Genomic DNA, 21,576 nt, shown 5'->3' with positions numbered 1-21,576 from the left:
TGTTTTATTATTAATATTATCTTCTCCTTTAAGCATCCCTTTAAGGGTGAAATGAAATTCAACCATTTACAGAGAAAATGATTTCAGAATGTACATATTGATTTTTCCTTTACAAAAAAAATAATACTATTATTATTATTATTATTATTATTATTGGTGTCCTTAAATTACACATTTCCCAGGGCCCTACCTTCTTCTTGGGTGAGTCCTGTTTTCCCACCCTGAATCTTGTTTGTTCCCAAAGCTTCATCAAGCTTGTCTCTTATAAACACTGTGACCCTTGGATGTTTGAGGCCAGCTGGATGCCTGCACAGGGTTCCTTGGGTTTGGAGGTCACAGGCCGGTGGTTCCTGGAGAATGTGCCCACATTCACATTCAATTCGGATTCCCTTCATATTGGGGGGAATGGTCTTGGGTCCCCTGTCCCTCAACTTCCCAGTGTATGCTGTGGTTATATGTGAAACTCTCTAGCTCCCATCTCTCACGGGTGGCCTCTCAGCCCATGGCCAGGCCTCTTCCTGCCTAGTTGAAACTATTATACTATCTCCCCACTACTAGTCTGAGAAGGAAGGCCAGCCCAGAAGACCTGTGCTTTCCCAGTGTCCTTCTCCCTCTCTGAATTGGTCACTTATGGGTAGGAGCCCTGAAATGCCTGAAACAGGACATCTATGAAGCAGCTGGGGGGTACCAAAAGTGTGGGGGTAAGGATTTCATTCAAGGGGGTAGGTATCACACAGAAGCATCCACAGACATCTCAAGAGAGAGTCCTGGCTCAGATGGACTCATAAGTCTCTGGGATGCCCTGACTTCTGCAGCCACCTCTCAGCCCCAGGAGGAACCAGAGAGGAAGGCTCTTTGAAGGAGAGGTTCCATGGGGGACGTCCCTCAGTGAGAGGAGAGGAACCATCAAGGCCTTCCTCTTGCTTCATGCCTGTTTGCCAGAGCAGCTACCATACTATGCCCACTACCTGGCAAACTGCTCCAGACAGTTACATCCAGGAGATGCTGGGGTGGCAGCAGGAGGAAGTGGCGGGCCAAGAGGGGCTGAGGGAGTGGTGGGCTCTCAGCTGCATATCCCTGTAGCTAGGAAGATTCCATTCCTCAGACTGAAAAACAGAGACAGACAGACAGACCCTGTACTCCCTTTTAATCTTGCTTTCAAGGTTCCCCCAAGGATTTCCCACCTCAGGCATCTTGTGGAGTCATAGGAGATGAGATTCTAAGATCTAAGTCCTGAGGAAGAGGACAGCCAAGCCTAGGCTCCTACACCCACATGTGAGTATCATCTTTGTACAGGGACACATGGATACAGACATGTACAATACACACCAAGCATGCACCCATGCCCATAAATATACACGCACGCACAAACACGGACCATTCCACAGGTAGCCCTGCATACTGGCATCAAGGGAACATCGGGGGCCTCAGAGAGAGGCACCCACTCTTCCCATACTCCTGCAAGCCCCCACTGTACCTCAACCCCAGGGCAGTTAGGAAGAGAGCAGGGTCATGAGCAATCACTTGTACCCCTCCTGTAAAGGTGCTGCTGGTAATACAGAACTCTCAAATTAAGGCAGGCACATGGCAGTCCTGCTCAAAACTACATTTCCCAGTTTTCCTTGCAACTACCTATAGCCATGCAGCTAAGTCCTGACCAGTAAGACGCTATCAGAAGCAACAGACACATCTGACTCCTGCCCTTCACAGGAAAGAGTCCACACATCCTCCTCTTATCATGTGAGCAGGTGCAGCCTCTCTATCCAGACCTGGAAGTTGTATGTGAATCTAAGCTGACTATCTAACAGGCATTGGACCATCTCTCCCAGACTATTTACTTAGCAACAAGCTGGTCTTACTTTAATTACTGGTTGCCAAGGGACTTCTACAGGAGCTTAGCATCTTCTCAAATACATCCTGCACCCCCACACAGGCAAATTAAGAGGAATGGGTTGATAAACTATTGACCTTAAAGTCTTTTCTTGGACCCTGGAAAACCTTGTGGCCCCTTCCTGGCCCCTAGCCTGCTCTTACAGGGGTGGGGGTGTAGTGGCACAGGAATGGTTATATCTGGGTTTCTGTAAAACAGAACTGGATGCCAGCAGAGTGATGGGGAGGGAGAGAGGGACATAGAGGCCTCTGTCAGTCTCCTCCTCTTGTCCCACCTACCATACTGGCTGTCCATATGGTCTCCAGCTCTTGCCCCACCCCGAGAACGAGACTCCCAGAGTCCTTTGCAAGCAGCTTCCACAAGACAGCAACAGGAAAAGTGACAACAGTCATCAAGGGTATATTTGGAACAGAGGAAGATTCCTCAGCACCCCCAGCATGTCTCCTTACAGAGGCAGGGGGACTGACAGCCACCGGCGCCATCCTCCCAGCCATCCGTGACCTCACTCCTTAGGTCCAACATGTCTGAGGAAGCAGCAGAGTGTGCTCTCTCCAGGGTACCATTTTCCAGTGCTTCCCTAGCTTCTTGGCCAAGATCAAGATGCACTTTCTAGTCCCTCCCTTCTGTCTCTTCTTGCTCCTGGACCCAAATGCAGTTATTTACAGGATGCTGGGAACTCCTGGCATGGTATAGCTCCTTGTCCATTACAGGTTAACAATCCAGGATGTCAAAGATGGGCTTCTCTCAACTAGACTGAAGTTCCATAGCACTCCCAGCCCCAGAAAACCACCTCATGTTCTCCAGGAACACCTCTTTCCCACAGCACTCTTGGGGACAAAATGCTGCATAGATGTCTGGGCTTTCTCTTCTCTACTAGAAAAAAATTTTTTTCTTTTCTGTTTTGGGATAAAAGGCCTGACCCTTAATTCTAGGAGGGCTTGAGCACAGAGGACCATCTACAAGTTCTCCTGGCTCTCTCAAGAGCCCCAGGATAAGGAGGAGGCAAAACACAACATTGGGTTAGCTATCATCTCAGCCTGCCCAGCCCTGTGAAATTGCACAGCCCTAGCCCTCCACTGCATCCAACTTGCCCCTGACAACAGATAGCTTTCCATCTGAGCCCTGGTTCCGGCGCCCACCCTCTACAGTACTTTGGGGCTCCCGGTAGGGATTTTCCAGCAAGTAGCGGAACTTGTCATAGTTCTTGAGCAGGTATTTAGGAGCATACATGTGCTCACTGGGGTCTGCAGGAGGGTACTCCTGCTGCGTGCCGTCGAACCATCCCCCTGTGCGAATCAAGCTGCGGATGTAATTGAGGTCCCTTTTGTCCTCATAGTCACCCCAGCGGGGGAAGTCGCCATTCTGGGCCGACACGAGTTTGAAGTAGATGCCCTCGGGTGTGAAGCACCAGGAGCAGTGCCAGCCTGCGAAGTGCAGGGGGCTGCCGAGAGACCACTGAACTAGGATGTGGCCGGTGCGGTTCTCATAGTGCCGGAAGTTGGGCATGGTGTAGTACTGGCGGCGGCGCAGGCGGATACCGTCCAGCCCATACACGGCCTGCAGCATGTCAATGGTGCAGCCCGACACCACCTCCAGTGTGCCCGGTTGCTTCCAAAAGAAACCATACAGGGACTTGCGCATGTGGAAGGCGAAGGGCTCTGTCCAGCCGTCATAGAGCTTGAGGAACAGCACACCATCACGTGCAGGGATCTCATCTGCATCATCGATGATAAAAACGTCATCGGGTCGCAGGTTGCGCAGGCGGGAGACACCATCCTGAGTGAGGAAGGTGCGCAGGTAGTCATCTGCAATCCAGCCATCCTGACGGCCACCTGGTGGGAAGTGGTCCAGGAAGACGTAGAGCACCTTGTGGCGGATGTACTCGAAGGTGCCATTGGTCAGCATCTCTCGAAACTTGAGCGGCCGAGGCTCCCCGTAGGCGGTGAAATTAGATTCGCAGACCACAAAGGCGTCCACGACATCGCCCAGCTCATGGAAGCGCACATCCAGCAGGTCAAACTCGTGGTTGATGTTGATGGCGTTGATAACGCGCCTCGGCACTTCCCTAGGTACCAGACGCTCCTTGGTGGGCAGGTTAGAATACTGCACCACCGTGGGCACCCCGCAGCTGGGCCCGTGCCAGCCTGGCAGGCACACACACTCAACCCACTTGCGCCTGGTGCCCCGGCTGCCCAGGCGCTCCCGCGTACTCAACACATGCCGTGTAGGCCTCCGAGCAGGACCCCGAGCCGAGGAGCCCTCAGCCACCTCGGGCTTCTCCTCTGTCCGCCCAGGAGAAGGTTTCTCCAGCATCCTGGTACCTGGTTTGAAGCACACACCGCCAGCTTTGGTGCGCACAAAATACTCTGTGGTGTCCTCTGGCAACACGAAGTCCACCCGGTGCAGTTCCTCGGTGGCCTTGCTGGGGGACAGTGGCTGGAGCAGGGGGGAGTGAGAGTAGAGTGGAGTCCGCAACAGGTCGGGGCCACCCGGCTCCGGACTGGCCTGGGGAGTAACAGGGGCATTGTTCCAGAAGAAACTGGAGACGAGGTTAGGACTGAGGGAGGCCAGTTCTCTGGGGAAGGTGACATAGGATAAGGTCTTAAAGAAGTGCAGGAATGAGATGAGGCACAGGCCGGCCATACAGAACATGAGAAAGAGCTTGTAGCGTCTCATCTTCATCCTGCAGGAGATGGAGAGAGCGAGAAGTCAGGGCAGCCTGAGGCTCCTGTCCTAGGAAGGGGACCTGAGAGAAGTTCTAGCTGTAGTCATCTGTGAGAATGTCCTGCCCTCAGTCACCCATCTTCTTCTGTCCTCAAATGTTCACTGTCCCAGGCCTTTAATGACACAGGTCACACACCTTTAATCTACAATACTTAAAAGGCAGAGACAGGTAGATCTCTGTGACCTGGAGGCCAACCTGGTCTACATAGTGAGTTCCAGGACACCCAAGGTTGTATTGAAAGACCCTGCCTCAAAAAAACAAAAAACAAAAAAACAAAACAAAACAAAACTTGACTGTACCAATACCCCTGTGCTCCCAGTTCCCACAGCCCTGAGACCCACCACATGTCACCTCTCTGTAGACTGCTCCTCCACCAGAAGCCACACACTGCTCATCAGGGCTAGGCTTGGTTCCTGGAACAAAATGCAGCAGCCAGGGCGAAACTGTCCTAGAGGGTGGCAGGCTCCAGTGGGTAGAGGGTGGGGTGTGGAACAGCTGCCAAGTGCCCAGGGGCTTGTTGATGCCCTGCCCTAGGCTACTGTTCCTTTTATATTTTCCCTTCTCTTTCTTTTCTTTCCTTTCCTCCTTCTCCCTCTTCCTTTTTCTCTCTTCTTTCTTTCTTTCTTTCTCTCTTTCTTTTTTCTTTCTTTCTTTTCTGTATGTGAGGGAATCAACCAAACCTTTTCCATGAATTTTCATAGAAAAATGCTGAGAGACTAAGAGTTTTAAGGCCCTCATTTTGGGATTTGAAGACCACTAAACTCATCAAGGTAAGAAATCAGGCCAAATTCTAAAGGTAGGAAAGTGTGTTCCTTAAGCTGCCAGCACCTTCCCCACATGCTGGAATGGCCTCATTTTATTAGCGACAAGACTCCTCAGACCTTCTACTTCCAATGTCTGTGTATCCTGGGAAGTCAGTTAAATTGGTTACCAGAGACCTGTCAATGTGGGCTGGGGAGACGATCCGGAGGCTATGAGCACTAGCTGCTTTTCTAGAGGATGCAAGTTCAAGTCCAGCACACATGTGGAGGCTTGAAATTTTAACTCTAATTCCAGGGGACCTGACACCCTAACATACATGCAGACAAAACACCAATGCACATAGAATAAAAAAAAAATTTTTTTTTTTTTTGGTTTTTTCGAGACAGGGTTTCTCTGTGTAGCCCTGGCTGTCCTGGAACTCACTCTGTAGACCAGGCTAGCCTCGAACTCTCGAACTCAGAAATCCACCTGCCTCTGCCTCCCAAGTGCTAGGATTAAAGGCGTGTGCCACCACCACCCAGCAAAAAAAAAAAAAAAAAATTTAAATCATTCGGGAGGGGAGAGAGAGAGCATGCTGTGAAGAGGTGTGTATATATATATATATATATATATATATATATATATACATGACAAGGTCTCTAGGTCTTTATTATTAGCTCTGGCTGTCCTGGAGCTCGCTATGTAGGCCAAGATGACATCAAACCCACAGAGATCAGCCTGCCTCTGCGGGGTTAGGGCTGGGGATTAAAGGCTTTCGTGCATTACCACACCCAGCCCAACTAGTTTTAACCTGAAATCGGATCAGAGTTAAAGCTTTCCTCCTTCCTCTCTAGATGCAGAGAGATCTCCAACTGAGGACAGCAACTCCGAGCTCAGAGGATGGAATTCCTTCCTTTGTTTCTTTATTTTGTTAACTGGGACCTACCAGTCTGCTTTATCCAAAAGTAAGGGTTTAAAAGTCCACATTTAATCTGCTTCCCAGTGCTGGGATCAAAGGCGTGCGCAGCCCCCACCACCTAGCAGAGAGCATGTCTTTCTATTCAACGGTGCAGCTGCCAGGAAGTGGGAGGATAGTAGAGTGGGGGCCTGGGAAAAGAACCAAAACCTTGAGAGGAATGTTTTGCTTTTTCTGAGTTTCTGGAGTTTGATCACAGGCCTTGCATGCCCAGGCACTTTCCTACTGAGCTCCATCCCCTGCCTTGACAGGAATGGTTTAAGAAAAGGCCAAAGATGCCAAAGGCTAGGTTTCTGTCCCGCTCCCTGCACAAGCTTGTCCAAAGTCTAATACTCTAAGTGCATTCTCTGCTAGGGGTGTGTGGGGAAAAGGCATTCATGCTTAGCACGCTGGAGGCCCCGGGTGGCACTCCCAACTCCAAACCCCACCAAAATAATAACATCAAAAATCCAAATAAGTTAGCGCAGTTAATAGTAGCATGCTGGTGTCTGTTTCCTCTCTGTAGAATAATAGTATCGAGGCTGAGTGGGAGCTAGACCAGCATCTCTATCCACAACCAGAAGCTATTTGAGAAATTAAATGGCACCAATGAATAGTAAGTGGTTAGTTCCCACGTCTGGTGAGCAGAGTGATTCATTTAGCAAAACAAAGGAAATGAAAAGGCTAGGCGTGTTTTGTGGAATTTAAAAGGAAAGGGAAGATCTATTTCTGTTAACATGAAAGTCTTTTCAATTCATTATTAATTCAAGAAAACAACTGGATTAGACCTAGTGTCTAACATGCTGAGATCTGAGAGTGATACTAAACCAAGAACAAAGAAATCATGCCCAGAAACCAGTCTGTTTATTTTTATTTTTTATTTGTTGTTGTTAATGATGTTGTGTGTTTTGTTTAGTTTTGGTTTTTGCTTTGTTTCAGACAGGGTCTCGTTGTATAGCTTTGACTGGTGGCCTTGAACTGCCATATAGACCAGGCTTGGCTTTGAGCTCAAAGATATCTGCCCACTTCTGCTTCCTGAGTGCTGAGATTAAAGGTCTAGGCCAGCAGGTCTGGCTGGCTGTTTGAGACAGGGTCTCATCATTTAGCCCTGCCCATCCTGAAACTCACAACATCGACCAGACTGGCCTTGAATATATAGAGATCCACCTGTCTCTGCCTCCTGAGTGTTCCAGGCCAGCCTGGTGTACAGAGTTGAGTTTTAGACAGTCAAGGTTACACAGAGAAACCTTGTCTTGAAAAACCTAAATAAATAAATAAATAAATAAGAAAGGTATGTTCCTAGCCTTTGGTAAGCTCCTCGACATTTTGAACCTGTCTTCATACCTGGGACCTGGGCATGGAGTTTCCGGTGCACCGTGGGTGCACAGGAAGGGCAGTAAACTTTCAACCATTCTAATGCTCCAGGCTGGAAACCTCCAGCAGGATCTTCTCTTAGATGTTTGATCATAAGACACAGCGTAATCAATGTAGACTCTCCCTTTCTTTTTAATCTTTATTTTGGTCACTGACTCAAATACAGCGTTTGGGCTAAAACAGTGTATATGTGAAATGGAATAAACAATCATTTGGCCTCAGGGCCTCAGTTAAGTCAACCTTTCAAGGGGTCACCGTGACCACAGTTTTTACAGACAGGAAACAGACTTGGAAGGAAGGCAAGACTTTGCTCAAAACACTATGATGGTGACTGAGTCACCACTTGAAAATGAATGCAGGTTCCTCAGGCAAACCTGCCTCTCTCACTCAACAGTACAGGAAATCCAGGTATAGTTAACATTGAGGAGCACACTGGGCCCATGCTCTGATGGACCTGCCTCTGTTACTATGTTGCGATGTTCCTGCCTCTGTTACTATGTTGCGAAGTTCTTGCCTCTGTTACCAGTTGCGATGTTCCTGCCTCTGTTACTATGTTTCGATGTCCCTGCTTCTGTTACTAAGTTTCACTGAGGCTTGATGCCTCACACCAGTTTCTGTCCTAAGCATGCTATGTGTGCAGCCTCACAGGATCTCCCCAACACAAAGCAGGTACCTGTGTCAGCCTCATATACATGAGGAAACCATAGCTAGAGGAATGAACTAATGTGTACATTACCACAGGGTCAGTAGGGTACTTAATTGCACAGAGTCAATGATGGCATCTCAGCCAGTGAGAACACTCTCTTGAGCCCTTTCCACCTGCTAAGTTGAACCCAAGTGGGATGACAGAGTCCACCCAGAGAATGTGCAGTGTGTAGCCAGCCACGGTCACCTCAGTCCACATTTCTACGTGCCAACACCATCCAATCACTGAGAACCTTCAGGGACAAACCGTGCCCAAGGGGAGCTTACTGTCAGTGTGGGATAAATCACTCATATAATACTGTGCAGGATAAAGAGCTCTGACCTGGGAAGTAATGACACAGGGTTAAAGGACAGATGGGTTCAGGCATAGACTCATGGGCTGGCCAGACAGGCTCCCTGAGCACTGACCTGACAGATCAAATGACTGGATTAAGAGACATCTGGAGAACTGTGCATGTGTCACTTCTGAGCATCTAGAGAGTATTTCCGGAGGTTTGACTGGGAAGGCTGTGGGAAGAGGGTACAACCTCTGTTCAGGGGTGCTGACCTTGGGACTCCAGGGCTTAGATCAGCAGCTTCTCGTGTTCCTGTCTTTGGGCAGATGGAGAATCACACCACTCACACTTTGTGCATCTGTGGCTTAAACTCAGACGAGGATACCTCGATGGGTTCAGAGAAAACAAGAGCAGCACCTAGTCAGATCATGCAGGGTTCAAGGTCAAGGTCAGGAGTGTAGATTGGGCTGGCAAGACGGTTCAGCAGGTAAAGGAACTTGCCACCAAGCCTGATGACCTAAGCTTCATCACTGGGATCCACACAGTAGGAGAATCAACTCTGGCAAGTTATCCTTCTTACTTTCATGTGTGCTTCACCTCTTCCCTCCAGAAATTGACTTCTAAGGTGGTAAAAGGGAGGGGCTATGGACAGATGAGTAGCTCTGACAAGGGTGGCAGGGAACTGTCAACTCTGGGAGATATGCAGATTAACTGGATGGGAAATAGACTGGCTTTGGGTAGCAGTCACTCTGCTGTCTGCATGGGGCTGGGAAGCGACCTGGGCAGGGATTTCAGCAGCATGTCTGATACTCCTTGCTCTCACGTTCCTTAGATAAGAGCTCTAGCTAAGAAGACAGGCCACTATCATATAACTGCCAGAAATGAAGGCGGCTCTAGGGACACCGCCACGCTCCTACCTTGCTTCCCAGGATGTTCTGGACTTTGGGAACCCAAGATCCCAGAAGCTGTCTGTGAACCAAGTTCAACTGATGAAGGACTTGACTGACATCCAGAGAGATGAGCCATTGCCCTCGAGGTCCAGGCAGGCAGCTCTCTGAGGACAAAGCCCTTTGGGGCCCTTCTGCAGAGACTGATCCCAGAGCTTAGAGGCTATATAGGTCCAACTCAAGTCAGAAAAATTCATCAATTCCCCTGGGGCTGCCCAGAACCTTCTCAAGGTATTCACTGTCACTCACACAGGTGCAGATGGCCCCATCCAACCCCTACCTCTGCCATTTGCTGTGTGCATGGCCTTGGGCATGTTCATCTGCTTCTCTGTAGCTTCGCTGTCTTGTTAGAGTTTTAAAGAAAGTCACACAAAGGGCCTAGATCAGTCAGCATAAGTGTTCAATCCATGCTAGCTCTTAACTTGTAATTTGTCCCTGGATAGACTGCCTTCAGGTGAGGGGTTCACAGGAACAAAACTCTGGCCCAAGGAGGTGTTATCCTATCTCAAAGCCACAAGAAACAGAGTTGGGGCTGTGCCGTGGAGATCAGACAAAGCTTGAGCTGGCTGAGGCAGGTGTGAGCTGGAGAATGACACCATGCCCCAAGAGACTCACCGTACCAGCTGCATCCTGCCCCTGGGACTGAGCCTCCCAGCTGAATTGGTAAAAGGGTGGAAGTGAGTTAGATCCTAGACACAGGAAGCTGAGGGCAAACCAGGGTGTCAGTAGGACAGTGGCAAGTCTGATCTAGAGAGATTCTCTCCTTCTATCTCTCTATTCCCTCCCACATACCCTTTTCCTTGGCTCCTATTGGAAGGTGACATGAATAAGAAATCTGACAAAATGGAGTGCCACAGCTGTGGGTTGGGTTCTCTAGATAGACAGACGGCTCAACGAGAGAGACAGACAGAGGATTTATTGGGAGAATTGGGTGGTTTTGAAGGTTGATCAGTGAAGTGGCATGCCTCTGCCAAATAGAGACCCTAGTGGGCAAGTCTAAGGACCTGAGAACTGGGGAACCCTGGTGTGATTCCCAGTCCAAGGCTGAGAGTTGGAGCATTCAGGAGCCACTGGTACAAGTCCTGGAGTCCCAAGGCTAGAGCACATAGAGTTGTGGGGTCCAAAGGCAGAAGCACCCCAATCCTGGAAGACAGGAATTCACTCTCTGCCTTTTTTGTTTGCTTCAAGGACCTATCCCATTGGACAGTGTTCCCCATGCTTTCTCCCTCACCTGTACTAATACTGTTAATACTGTTGGGGTAACATCCATCACAATGATCCAGCCATGACCTCAGAGTCAGGCTCAGCTTGAGTACCCCTGGAGGTTGTGACTGGATTCATGCAGCAGCACTCTAGGGCAGTGGCAAGTCGTTCCAGGGGGATTCTCTCCTTCTATCTCTCTATTCTCTCCCACATACCCTTTTCCTTGGCTCCTATTGGAAGGTGACAGGTGTCACTGGGTGACTGAGGGACAGAGGTGCCTGTGGAGCTCTCCATGGTCCTGAGCTGACCTGAACAGATCAGGATCTTAGTTGAAACCTAATGTCCCCCTGACTGCCCTTGTCCTAACTCCTGCTAACTGGCCTATGCTATAGTTCAGATTGTTCATGACCTAAGAGTTATTCCCCTGTATGACGCCCAATGGTCCTGCCCCCTCCTTCCTGCCCCTTGATGCCTGGATCTCTGGTGTTCTCAGCTCTGGGCTAGCAATAAAGTCTCCAGTTCTTATAACTGGGGAAAGGGACCAGATTCTACCATGGTAGAGAAATGATCAGGCCAGCAACTATAGGCAGTATTGAGGTGTGCATGAAGTGGAATAAGAAGGCAAAACCCAGCTCAGAAACACCTTTAGGAATTCTGCTTAGTCCCTCTGCTCTATAGAATATCCTGATTTTGAGCTAAGGTCTGCCCTGTGTTTACCTTCCAATCTGTTCTAGGCTTACACAAGGTTCTCTAGCACTCTGCCTGCTTCTGGGATCAGAACAGGGGTGTCTGCAAGCAATCTGCATGTCCAGTAGTTCCTGAGGCACAAGCCAGGCCTGTGGCTACAAAGGGCAGATCCATACACTGCCTGTGACCTCAAGGAGTTTCTCCACTTCCTGTGCTTTGGTTTCTCCTTTGATTGGTCTGTGGAAAGGGCTGGAAGCCTGCCCAAGCACATAGTAGACTCATTAAGTACTGGCATTCTTGGTTAGTGTTAAACCTGGGGATTTGGTACTGCAACTTAGCTGTGTACTCTCAGGCAAGACTCTCTGCCTTTCTGAGCCTATCTCCTTGGATGAAAATATATTCTTTTGCAGCTCTGTGGTGTGGAAGCATCCTCTGGGGTGCCTGTTGCTGGAGGCTGCTCTTTAAATGCTCATTTTGTTGTCTCCTGCCAGACATTGGGACACAGATGTCCCACCAAATGTGCCTTGTTCTGGCAGGCTTTGATGAAGGACTGGGCCAAATGTGAGCTGCTTACCACTGGCAACTGACACCCATCAACCTGCAGGGTGGTTTGAGTGTCTCGTGAGGTGTTCAGGACCTTGGGCCAGGCCTTCAGGCATCTCTAGTCTCTCCTCTCAGCTCCAAAAGGCCCCTAAGTGGGAATTCTACTCAGTGTGTGGGAAGATGGCTCAACAGACAAAGTGTTTACTGCACAAGCATGAAGAGCTGAGTCTGAACCCTGGCATCTATGTAAGGAGCTGGACATGGCTATGTGTACCTATAACCACAAAACTGTAAAGGTAGAAACAGGTGGTTCTCAGAACAAGCTCAACAGCCAGCATAGCCAATCAGCTAGCTCCAGGTTTTAATGAGAGACCCTAACAGAAGATAAGGTGGAGAGTGACTGAAGAAGTTGACATCTGGCCACTATGTGCACACAAACATATGGACATGCACGCATACTCAGACATACAACACATTCGCACAAGCCACATATAATGAATATGGGAGGATGCTGCCCAAACCTTCATCCCAAGCCAGTGCTCTGCAGTGTGCTTTGATCTTCACTCATCCAGCTGGCGGCACATCTCTTTCAAACCCTTTGCACTCCTGGAAATTCTTCCCTTGTGTTAGTGTACATCAGGCTCCCTGGAGCTTCCGTGACTAATTCCTGTTCCTAAAGCAGAGCAAGTCAATGTCTCAGGGCTCAGAAGGATGTGAACACCTTCCCTGGTCTCTCAAGATATCCGGGGATCCTCTTGACTTGAAGCTGAATGGCCCCAAGTGTAGCAACAGACAGACTGGGTACTGACAGAGCATGTCAGACTCCTGAAGTTCCGGAATCCAAAGAGAGGCTGACATCGGGTTTGTCTCTTCACTTCTCATCCTTATCACTCCTGTGCTGAGTATGCACTGGGTTGGGCTTCACAGGTCATGGCTATATATAGTGACAGAGTAGCCACTCTATAGCCCTTATAGTATCCAGCTTCCTAAGCCTCTGTCATGGTTTGTATATGCTTGGGCCAGAGAGTGACAGTATTAGGAGGTGAGGCCTTGATGGAGGTGTGTCACTGTGGGTGTGGGTTTTAATACCCTAGTCCTAGATGCCTGGAGGCCAGTCTTCTCTTAGAGGCCTGCAGATGAAGATGTAGATCTCTCAGCTCCTTCAGCACCATGTCTGCCTGGATGCTGCCATGCTCCCGCCATGACAACACTAGACTGAACCTCTGAACCTGTAAGCCAGCCCCAATTATGTGTTATCCTTATAAGAGTTGCCTTGGTCTGGTGACTATTCACAGCAGTAAAACCCTAAGACAGAAGTTGGTACCGGGACTGGGATATTGCTGTGATAGGCCTGACCATGCTTTTGTTTAGAAGAATGTGGATTTGAGGACTTTGGATTTGGAAAGCAATGGGATGCTTTAAGTGGGGTTTAATGGTATATCCTAGTACGAATATGAAAGAGTTTGTTGTTGAGACTGATTTGAACTGTGCAGACACGACCCAAGAGGGTTCAGTGGAGAATAATTTCAGTATGTGACCTAGAGACTGTTTTGTGGTATTTTGGTAAAGAATGTGGCTGCTTTCTGCCCTTGTCTGAAGAGTCTACCTGAGTCTAAGGTGAAGAGATTTATATTAATTACATTGACAAAGGAAAAAAAGCCCAGCAGAAACTTTGTTCTCTGGTTAAGTCTTGTGAAGAGCATTTTGAACAAGCATGAGAGAGTGGCACTATTAGGAGGTGTGGCCTTGTTGGAGGAATTGTGTCACTGTGGGTGTGGGCTTTAATACCCTAGTCCTAGCTGCCTGGAGGCCAGTCTTCTCTTAGAGGCCTGCAGATGAAGATGTAGAACTCTCAGCTCCTCCTGCACCATGCCTGCCTGGACTCTGCTGCACTCCTGCCTTGATGATAATGGGCTGAATCTCTGAACCTGCAAGCAAGCCCTAATCAAATGTTGTCTTTATAAGAGTTGCCTTGGTCATGGAGTCTGTTCGCAGCAGTAAAACCATAACTGAGACAGCCTCTGTAGTGCCAAGCTGCTTCAAATGCCAGAGAAAAACTAGGGACTGGCTCCAGGGCCAAGCCTGGTGGAGATAAGTTTGCTTAGAAGAAACAGAGGCCTGAGAGTACTCGAGCCACTCATCCAGCCTCATGTCTGATGTCAACATGTCTGGTTTCTTTAGCAACTCAGTTGTGTCACTTGATATTTTTCTGGTAACTGTCTTGTGAGAGAGGGCATGTGATGTTTTGCTGAAAAAAAATACTTGTGAGTTCGTGTAGTGTTTAGAAAGAATATAAATGGAACCCCACACACAGAGAGGACACTCTTGCATTGCTACACTATACAACACTTCACACGTCTTTACTTCATAGAAACACTCCAAAGAACTTCTTGTGGTATTCCAGCTGATTCTGGCTGCTTCTGCTGACTCGTGCGGATTCCGAGGAGCCTTGCTGTTTCTGCTGCATCATGGTGCTGTTACTTATTCGTGTTTGGTGTTTGCTATTGAACTGGTACCCTGATAATGAAGAGTGGAAATGCCCTGAAGAACTATTTCTAAACAGATCCACAACCCCCTTTTCCTTATTAACCTTCTTTCTCCCCTACCTCTGGCCAGTGGGCTAGAAGGGAGGTTGAAGCATTGAAGAATCCTAAAGTAGGTTTCTAAGCATATAGGTGGTGCCCATCATGGCCTAGGCATAATGGGTAACTTCACTTCTAACGTAGGAGAGGAATTAGCGAGTTTTGATGGGTTGGCAAGGTTGTTTAAGGAGGTGGGCAAACTAGCAGTTACTGCCACTGGGTGGTTTCCTGCCTTGCTCCCTGAGGGGGTTTTCTGGTTTTGGTTCAGAGTTTTCATGTGTATCATTTTGAAAAAAGACTGGGAGGACAGCTGAAAACTCAGAAGGTTCATTCAATTTTCTTGGGTTAGAAAGGATTGCAGAGCTGGCTTTGCAGATAGAGGTAGAAGAACTTAGAAAGCAAAAAGAACCATCGGGAAGAGAACAGGGTTCAGGCTTAATGTCTGAGACCAGGAATTTACTGCACGGATGAAAGAGGGCAGCAAACTAGGCTGGATGGATGGACGGACGGACTACCCCCCTGCCCTGCTCCACACACTTTCACTGCCAGGTACCCTGAGTCATGAAGGGTACAGGGTACCAGGGGCCAGGAAGAGCAAGAGACGGTGCAGGGACAATGGGTTAGAGTTCAGCTAAGTGCACTGCCAGAGGATTTGTCTGGGGCTACACAGGCACCTTCAGCCTTCCCAATCTTTGTACAGCAGATGCCTGCTGATGATGGTGATCATGCTTATAATGAGTTGACATGGTGTCCAATAGAAATGCATTTTAAAGAGGCTGTTGTATTGTATGGTTTGCAGTCTCCATTCCTTAAAAAAATGTTAAGTAACAGCTACACAGCATAGAGTTATTCCCCACGACTGGAAGGGATTCGTGTCAGTTATGCTAGAAACTAGTCAACAGTTACACACGCAACACAATGAAGCTGATGGAAGCCAAGACTGGCCAGGCATCCTTTGGTAGCTAACAGACAGATCTGAGTACTCTCTAGTGTGGGTGTAGGCTGGGGTCCTGTTCCAGGAGATACACAAATATCCTGGCTGAGGAAAGCCAGGGCTACCAGGTCTATCCCCTGGCTCACCCACAGGGAAAGAGTCTGTTCCAGGAGAAAAGGTGTAGTCAAGGCTGTCAAGGATACCAGCCTGCTTGGATGGTCTTTGCGATCCTGTTTACCATGGGACAACTGCCACTGTACCTTATGTGGGCAAAACCATCAAAGTCCAGAGAGGCTCAGAAAGTTGCACAGAGGGCAGTGTTTGCTCCAACCAGATGGATGTTCAGATCACCTAGAACCCATAGAGGTACCCAGCTCCCTCAGCTTCCTCAGTTCCAGAATGGAAGCCTCACTGACAGCTCTCAACCCAATACCTACTCACAGGCAAGCCTCATCCCTGCTTGCTACCCCACAACCTTCTATACCCTGACTGTCTCCTTCTCTTTCTCTAAGCCCTCTTCATTAGCCTGACTTGAGCATCCTGCAGGCTACCTCAGAACTCTTCTACAGAGGGGCTGGCAAGCACTTGAGAGAGCTGCCCTGCCAGGACTCTGCCCTTCCCCATACTCGCTACCTAGCGCATTAGCTTCCTGTCCTACAGAAGCCCATGGGCAGTGGAGACACAGGACAAGTCTATTAGTGCTGGAGGCAAGCAAATTAGCATGTCCAGAGGCTGGCTGTGCTCAGCAGCCTTCGTGGCTTTCATTATGAACCAATGAAGCAGTGACTACTAAGAGTCCGGACTTCCGTGGCCTACCTGTGGTTTACCTAATCCATGCTAAAAGTAACACATACCACTTACCACAGCCTTAATATATATGCTAGGCATCAGCTAGGAAACTCTACATGCCTTCCCCTCCCTCCCTCCCTCTGAGATAGGCTCCCTCTATACTCCCATTTTACACATGAGGAAACTGAGGCTCAGAGGGATAAAACTGCTGGACTCACTTGTCCAGAACCACTTCCCTTCAGGGCTTGAGACCCACATGGTGTGGGGTGGTGGGCTGTGAGAAGCAGCTGGGTGCCTGGTTGAGCATAGGCCTTGAACCCCGGACCTTTATCGGACAGCAGGTGTTCAGCTCTGCTCCCGGGCCCTGGTTCTTTTCATTCAGCTTCAGCCCCCCACGGCCCCTCCCATAGAGAGGTCTATGGCCATCAGTTATGAGGAACAGTGCCTCAGGCTCTCCCACATGTAGATGAGGTATCTCCAAGCTCTCAGACCAAGCCAATAGGCGTTAACTGCTGCCAACCCTAAACTACCCTGAAACTATATATAAGGGCTCTATTCAGGAGAAGTAAAAGGTGTGCGAGAATCATCCTGGTGTCCGAGAGTTTCTGTTGCAAGAGCTGCAACACTTGGGAAGAGATCTGCTTTCCCAGAACCTGCCTGGGACACCAAGCTGCCTTCTTGCCAGCTAGCTGGCGCCTCACTGGCATAGCCCGGACCGATTCAGCACGGAGAGACAAGTACAGCACCTGGGAGTAACAGGGCAGCAACAGCGGAGACACAGGTGGAGGCACCTGAATCAATTCCCCTCCCTACTCACACTCTGTCCCCTTTGGCCCCGACCTCCCGCACCAGTCAGGGCTGAAGACCAACAGGCAGCAGAGATGTGGGAGGAGGCAGCGGCAGAGGCAGTGGCAGACCCTCCCTGCTCACACCCTGTCCCCAGCCGGGCTGGAGATCGTTGTGGATCACCCTCCAGCCACAGGGACCCAAAACACGGCTCCTTCCTAAGTGTTAGGAAGGAGACAGGCCTTGGTCACAGGCTCCAGGAGGCAGTAAGCAGGGTGAACCTGGTCAGCTTGTACCTGAGGATGAGCCACATGGCCAGCCTCAGTGTTGTTCAACAGAACTCCCTGTGACAACGGAAATGTCTCTGGACTACACTGTCCAATACAATAGCTACTCGACACATGTTATTGAGTGCATGAACCTGACCCTGCAACTGAGGAGCAAACTAATTCTTGTAGCCACACGCACTAGAGACTATTGTATTAAGCTTGGAATAGATTGACCTAGACAGAACGGAGGCAGAGTTGCTGGTAGGTTGGGTGTACCAGCCCTACTAGAGTGATGGGGGCAAATGAGGGAACAGCCAGGATGAAGGGAAAAACCTGAGTGTGGGATGGTTGTGGGCTAATGAGGTCCTAGCAGACTGCTGTCCTGTACAGTCTAGGTAAACTGTGGTGGTTTGAAAGAAAATGGCCCCCGTAGGCCAATAAGGAATGGCACTGTGAGGAAATGTGGCTTTGTTGGAGGTGTGGCTTTGTTGGAGTGCATGTGGCTTTGTTGGAGTGGGTGTGGCTTTGTTGGAGTGTGGCTTCATTAGAGTGGATGTGGCTTTATTGGAGTGGGTGTGGTTTTGTTGGAGTAGGTGTGGCTTTGTTGGAGTAGGTGTGGCTTTGTTGGAGTAGGTGTGGCTTTGTTGGAGTAGGTGTGGCTTTGTTGGAGGTGTGTTACTAGGGGGTGGGCTTTGAGGTCTCCCATGCTCAAGCCAAACCTAGTGTGGTTCACTTGATCTTCCTGATGCTTGTCCATATGGATGCAGAACTCTCAGCTTCTTCTCCGGCACCATGTCTGCCTGCACCCTGTCATCCATGGTTCCTGCCATGATGATGATGATAATGGGCTAAACCTCTGGAACTGAAAGCAAGCCCCACTAAATGGTTTCCTATATAAAAGCTGCCAGGAAGAAAGAAGGGGAGGAAGAAAGAAAGGAAGAAGAAAAGAAAACGAAGTCTAGCTAGCCTTTTTGTGTCTCCATCAACAGAACAATGGAGTCCAGAGAAGGTCAGCGACCTGACCAAGCTCATATAAGAAGTCAGACTCAGGTTTCTCACAGCCAGGCCTAGGGTGTGGGTATGGATTTTCATCCTCCAGCTGTCTGAGGAACAAACATCCAAGAGCAAATGAGAGACAGATGGATTCCCCATATGGGCCAGTGATGAATGGGTCCTTACTACTCTACACACACACATAGCCCTGTGTGAACATGCAGATGGTCAGGAGGAACAACATTCCAGAAAGAACAGGCCAGGAATGGGAAACGGCCCCTCCAAACCCCTTTGCAGGCCAAAGGTGGACAGGAGGCAGCCCAGAGCGGAGCAGATGTGGATAAACCAAAAGAACGAGTCATCTGTTACTCTCAGAAATATGACAGAAATGTACGTACATCCCTTCCTGAGGGCAGCAGTCCCCCGCAGCAAGGCCTCACCTACTATGGAATTGCCCAATGCAGAACAAAGAGTCTAGCTTGGCTGGGATACAGGGAAGTTAATTGAGGACAGCAAGAGGGCTAAGGGGACACAGGAACTGACTGACATCCAGGACACTGGCTTAGGCAGATGAACAGGGAGGTTGGCTACCTGGGAGCAGTTGCCACAGAGGTCAGGCAGAAGGACAAAACTAGAGAGAATCTCTTATAAATATCACATGTCAGTAAGAAAGCCGGTGGCCAATGAGCTGAGGCAGGAAATGGAAGGTGGGACACTGGCAGGAAGAAGAGAGGATTTTGGGAAATAATAAGAGATAAAAGAGAGAATCAGGGAGAGCCATGAGATATGAAACAAAAAATGGACCAAGGAGATGGATATAACGCAGCAGCAGGTGGATGACCTCGGAGAGACGCTGAGGGAGACAAGAAGGAAGAAGCAGGCTGGGACCGAAGGAGAGGTTAACTAACCCAAAGGCAGACGTAGAATCGTTTAAGTGGGTTGCATAAGTCATGACCTAGTCAGGGAATGAGCCAAAGTTTATGGCCTAGGCATTTATTAGTAAATATTTAGTCTCAGAGTCATCATTCTGGGAGCAGGACTTGGGAAAGGAAAAACAGTTTATTAATTTTTTTTTTTAAACACAAAAAACCCTTAGAGAGCTCAGCACAGAGGGACAGAGATGGGGGAGCTGAAGAGAGCACCAGGGTTAACAAAGGTCTTCTGAGGAGGACACGTGCGGCTAAACCCTCTAACCAGGGATGTGTAGACAGACTGCGGGAGAGTGGAATCAGGTCATCTCTCCCAGAAAACAGCACCTTCGTCATCCTTCTGTTCACCGCAGCTGACTCCTGGAGTATTGTCTGCTGCCAGAGACCGTGTGCTACCTTCCTCCCCTCCCTATGGAGGACAGAGGCTCTGACACACAGTGGGCTGGTGGCAGCCTGGCATGTGCAGTTTTCAAGTCATGCGTCTCTCAGCCTCCAACCAGTGACCAGGCAACCTCATGGGTCCCGCTGCACAAGCCTACCCTGCCGAACACTGCCACTGCACCTCCAGTGAAGGTCTGTGTGACAAGAGTAAATCTTGGATGCGGACTCCTGAGGCGAGTGCTTCAAGGAAGCCTGTCTCCTGGAGAGCCCTGGCAGCCCCTGAAAGGGATGTGTTCCAGATTTGTTCTTGCTATTACCGGGGGAGGGTTCTGTGCCATAGCTCTTGTATTACTAACCTTTCTTGGAAATATTCAGTTTGGAGAACAGGGTAGGATTGAAGGGTCTGTCAGATTGGACACTCCAGATTTGGCTACATAAGAGACTAGGAATTATAGCAATAAGAAATACTGTTGGAGAGTTTAGAAAAGGAGGTTTTAACAAAGCAGCTAAAAGGAAGACAATTGGAAGAGTTCAGATGAGTTCACTAGGAATGTTCATTACAGATGTATAGAACAACAGCTGTTTCGGTATCATGTGCAGGAGTGTATGCTGGACAAGGCGATAGGTGGGTAGAGGTTAATGGAGCCAGAGTTCTTTATCAAACTTTGAACTGGCTAGAGAGGGTCGCTGGGGCATAATCACCCTGGTACCTTCTATAATAAGAAAGCATTAAGGGACAGTATTCAAAGGCTGGATGTTGGTTTGTTAGGCACTGGGTTGCAGAGCACTGGGATAGTGCCTCTCAAGGCCTCTGGGGGTTGTTAGACACCAGAGTCTAAGAATACACTGACCTCAGACAATACTGATATCGTCTTTGTGAACTCACCGTCTGATTCTTGATGGGTCTCATGAAAGTTATTTTCTGTCTGATGTTGAAGCTGGTCATGTGTGGCCCGACTGATCTTGGCTATTGTACAATCATTAACTTACTTTTTTTTTTTTCTGTTTAAAAGTCTGATGCTTACACTTATGAATTATACTCAGATCCAGCACCCTCTTGTGTTTGTGTCTGTCACTCACCGACTCCTTGCCTTCCTTTCACCGGTTCCCTGGTTCTCCCCGGGTGTGGGATCCCTGACTGGGTCTGCCCGCGGCAGAACACCACCTTCCCCACTCGAGGCTGCCTCCATAGCTTGGACCAGAGCTGCATCTACTAGGCTTGACTGCAGGGATTTTAAAACCACAGCTCACAAAAGCCCAAAGTTCTCTTTAGATCTGAAGGGACAGCCAGCGGCTCCTCAGCTCGACCCAGTATCCTCAGGAACCAGTCATCCTGGTTCTGTCAATTTGACATGGAGAAGGGGAATCACTGGTATTCCAGGAAGTTAGAGAAAATACAAGGGAAGATCCGGACTTCACAAGACTAACAGGACTCTTGCACACAGAGCTGACTCTTAACTGTCCCTGACACGCCTGGTCCATGCCCCTCCACAGCAACCTCCGTGCTCACATCTCCACCCTCCCTCCATGTTTTACCCCAGCCCTGACCCCTGGGAACTCAGGCTAGGGCCGGAGGGCTCCAAGGTTAGTGATCCGGCTACTCAGGTGTTGCTGTTTGCCCACCTGACTCAAACCTGTTCCCCAGCTCCCGGTGACCCACAACTGTGGGAGGTATGGGGGCCTATCCTGAGACTGCCCAGAGATTCCCACAGAAATCTGCTCAGAGTACTTCATGCTGCATCCTGCCCCCCAACCACTCACCATCACTCACAAGTAAGAGACTAAGGCACAGAATCAAAAGGTAAAGCCCTGGCCCTCCCCTGGCCATCTGACCCTACCTAAGGTCTATGTTCCCCACCACTCGACC

At 49.2% G+C, this 21,576-nt stretch overlaps 1 protein-coding gene across 2 annotated transcripts in view; it reads right to left on the bottom strand.

The window, feature by feature from the left end:
- Positions 1-1,017: 1,017 nt before the first annotated feature.
- Positions 1,018-21,576, bottom strand: part of Mgat3 (mannosyl (beta-1,4-)-glycoprotein beta-1,4-N-acetylglucosaminyltransferase) — a 51,842-nt gene continuing 31,283 nt past the window's right edge. For both annotated transcript variants that reach the window (XM_028789960.1, XM_028789961.1), the window contains exon 2: positions 1,018-4,574. In XM_028789960.1, the coding sequence (XP_028645793.1) occupies positions 2,957-4,573 (1,617 nt within the window). In that variant the 5' untranslated portion in view covers position 4,574 and the 3' untranslated portion in view covers positions 1,018-2,956. The remainder of the gene's footprint in view (positions 4,575-21,576) is intronic.

The sequence above is a fragment of the Grammomys surdaster genome, unplaced genomic scaffold (genome assembly GCF_004785775.1).
Source record: "Grammomys surdaster isolate TR1022 unplaced genomic scaffold, NIH_TR_1.0 125852, whole genome shotgun sequence".
Classification (NCBI taxonomy): domain Eukaryota; kingdom Metazoa; phylum Chordata; class Mammalia; order Rodentia; family Muridae; genus Grammomys; species Grammomys surdaster.
This window is presented reverse-complemented; position numbering and strand designations above follow the sequence as displayed.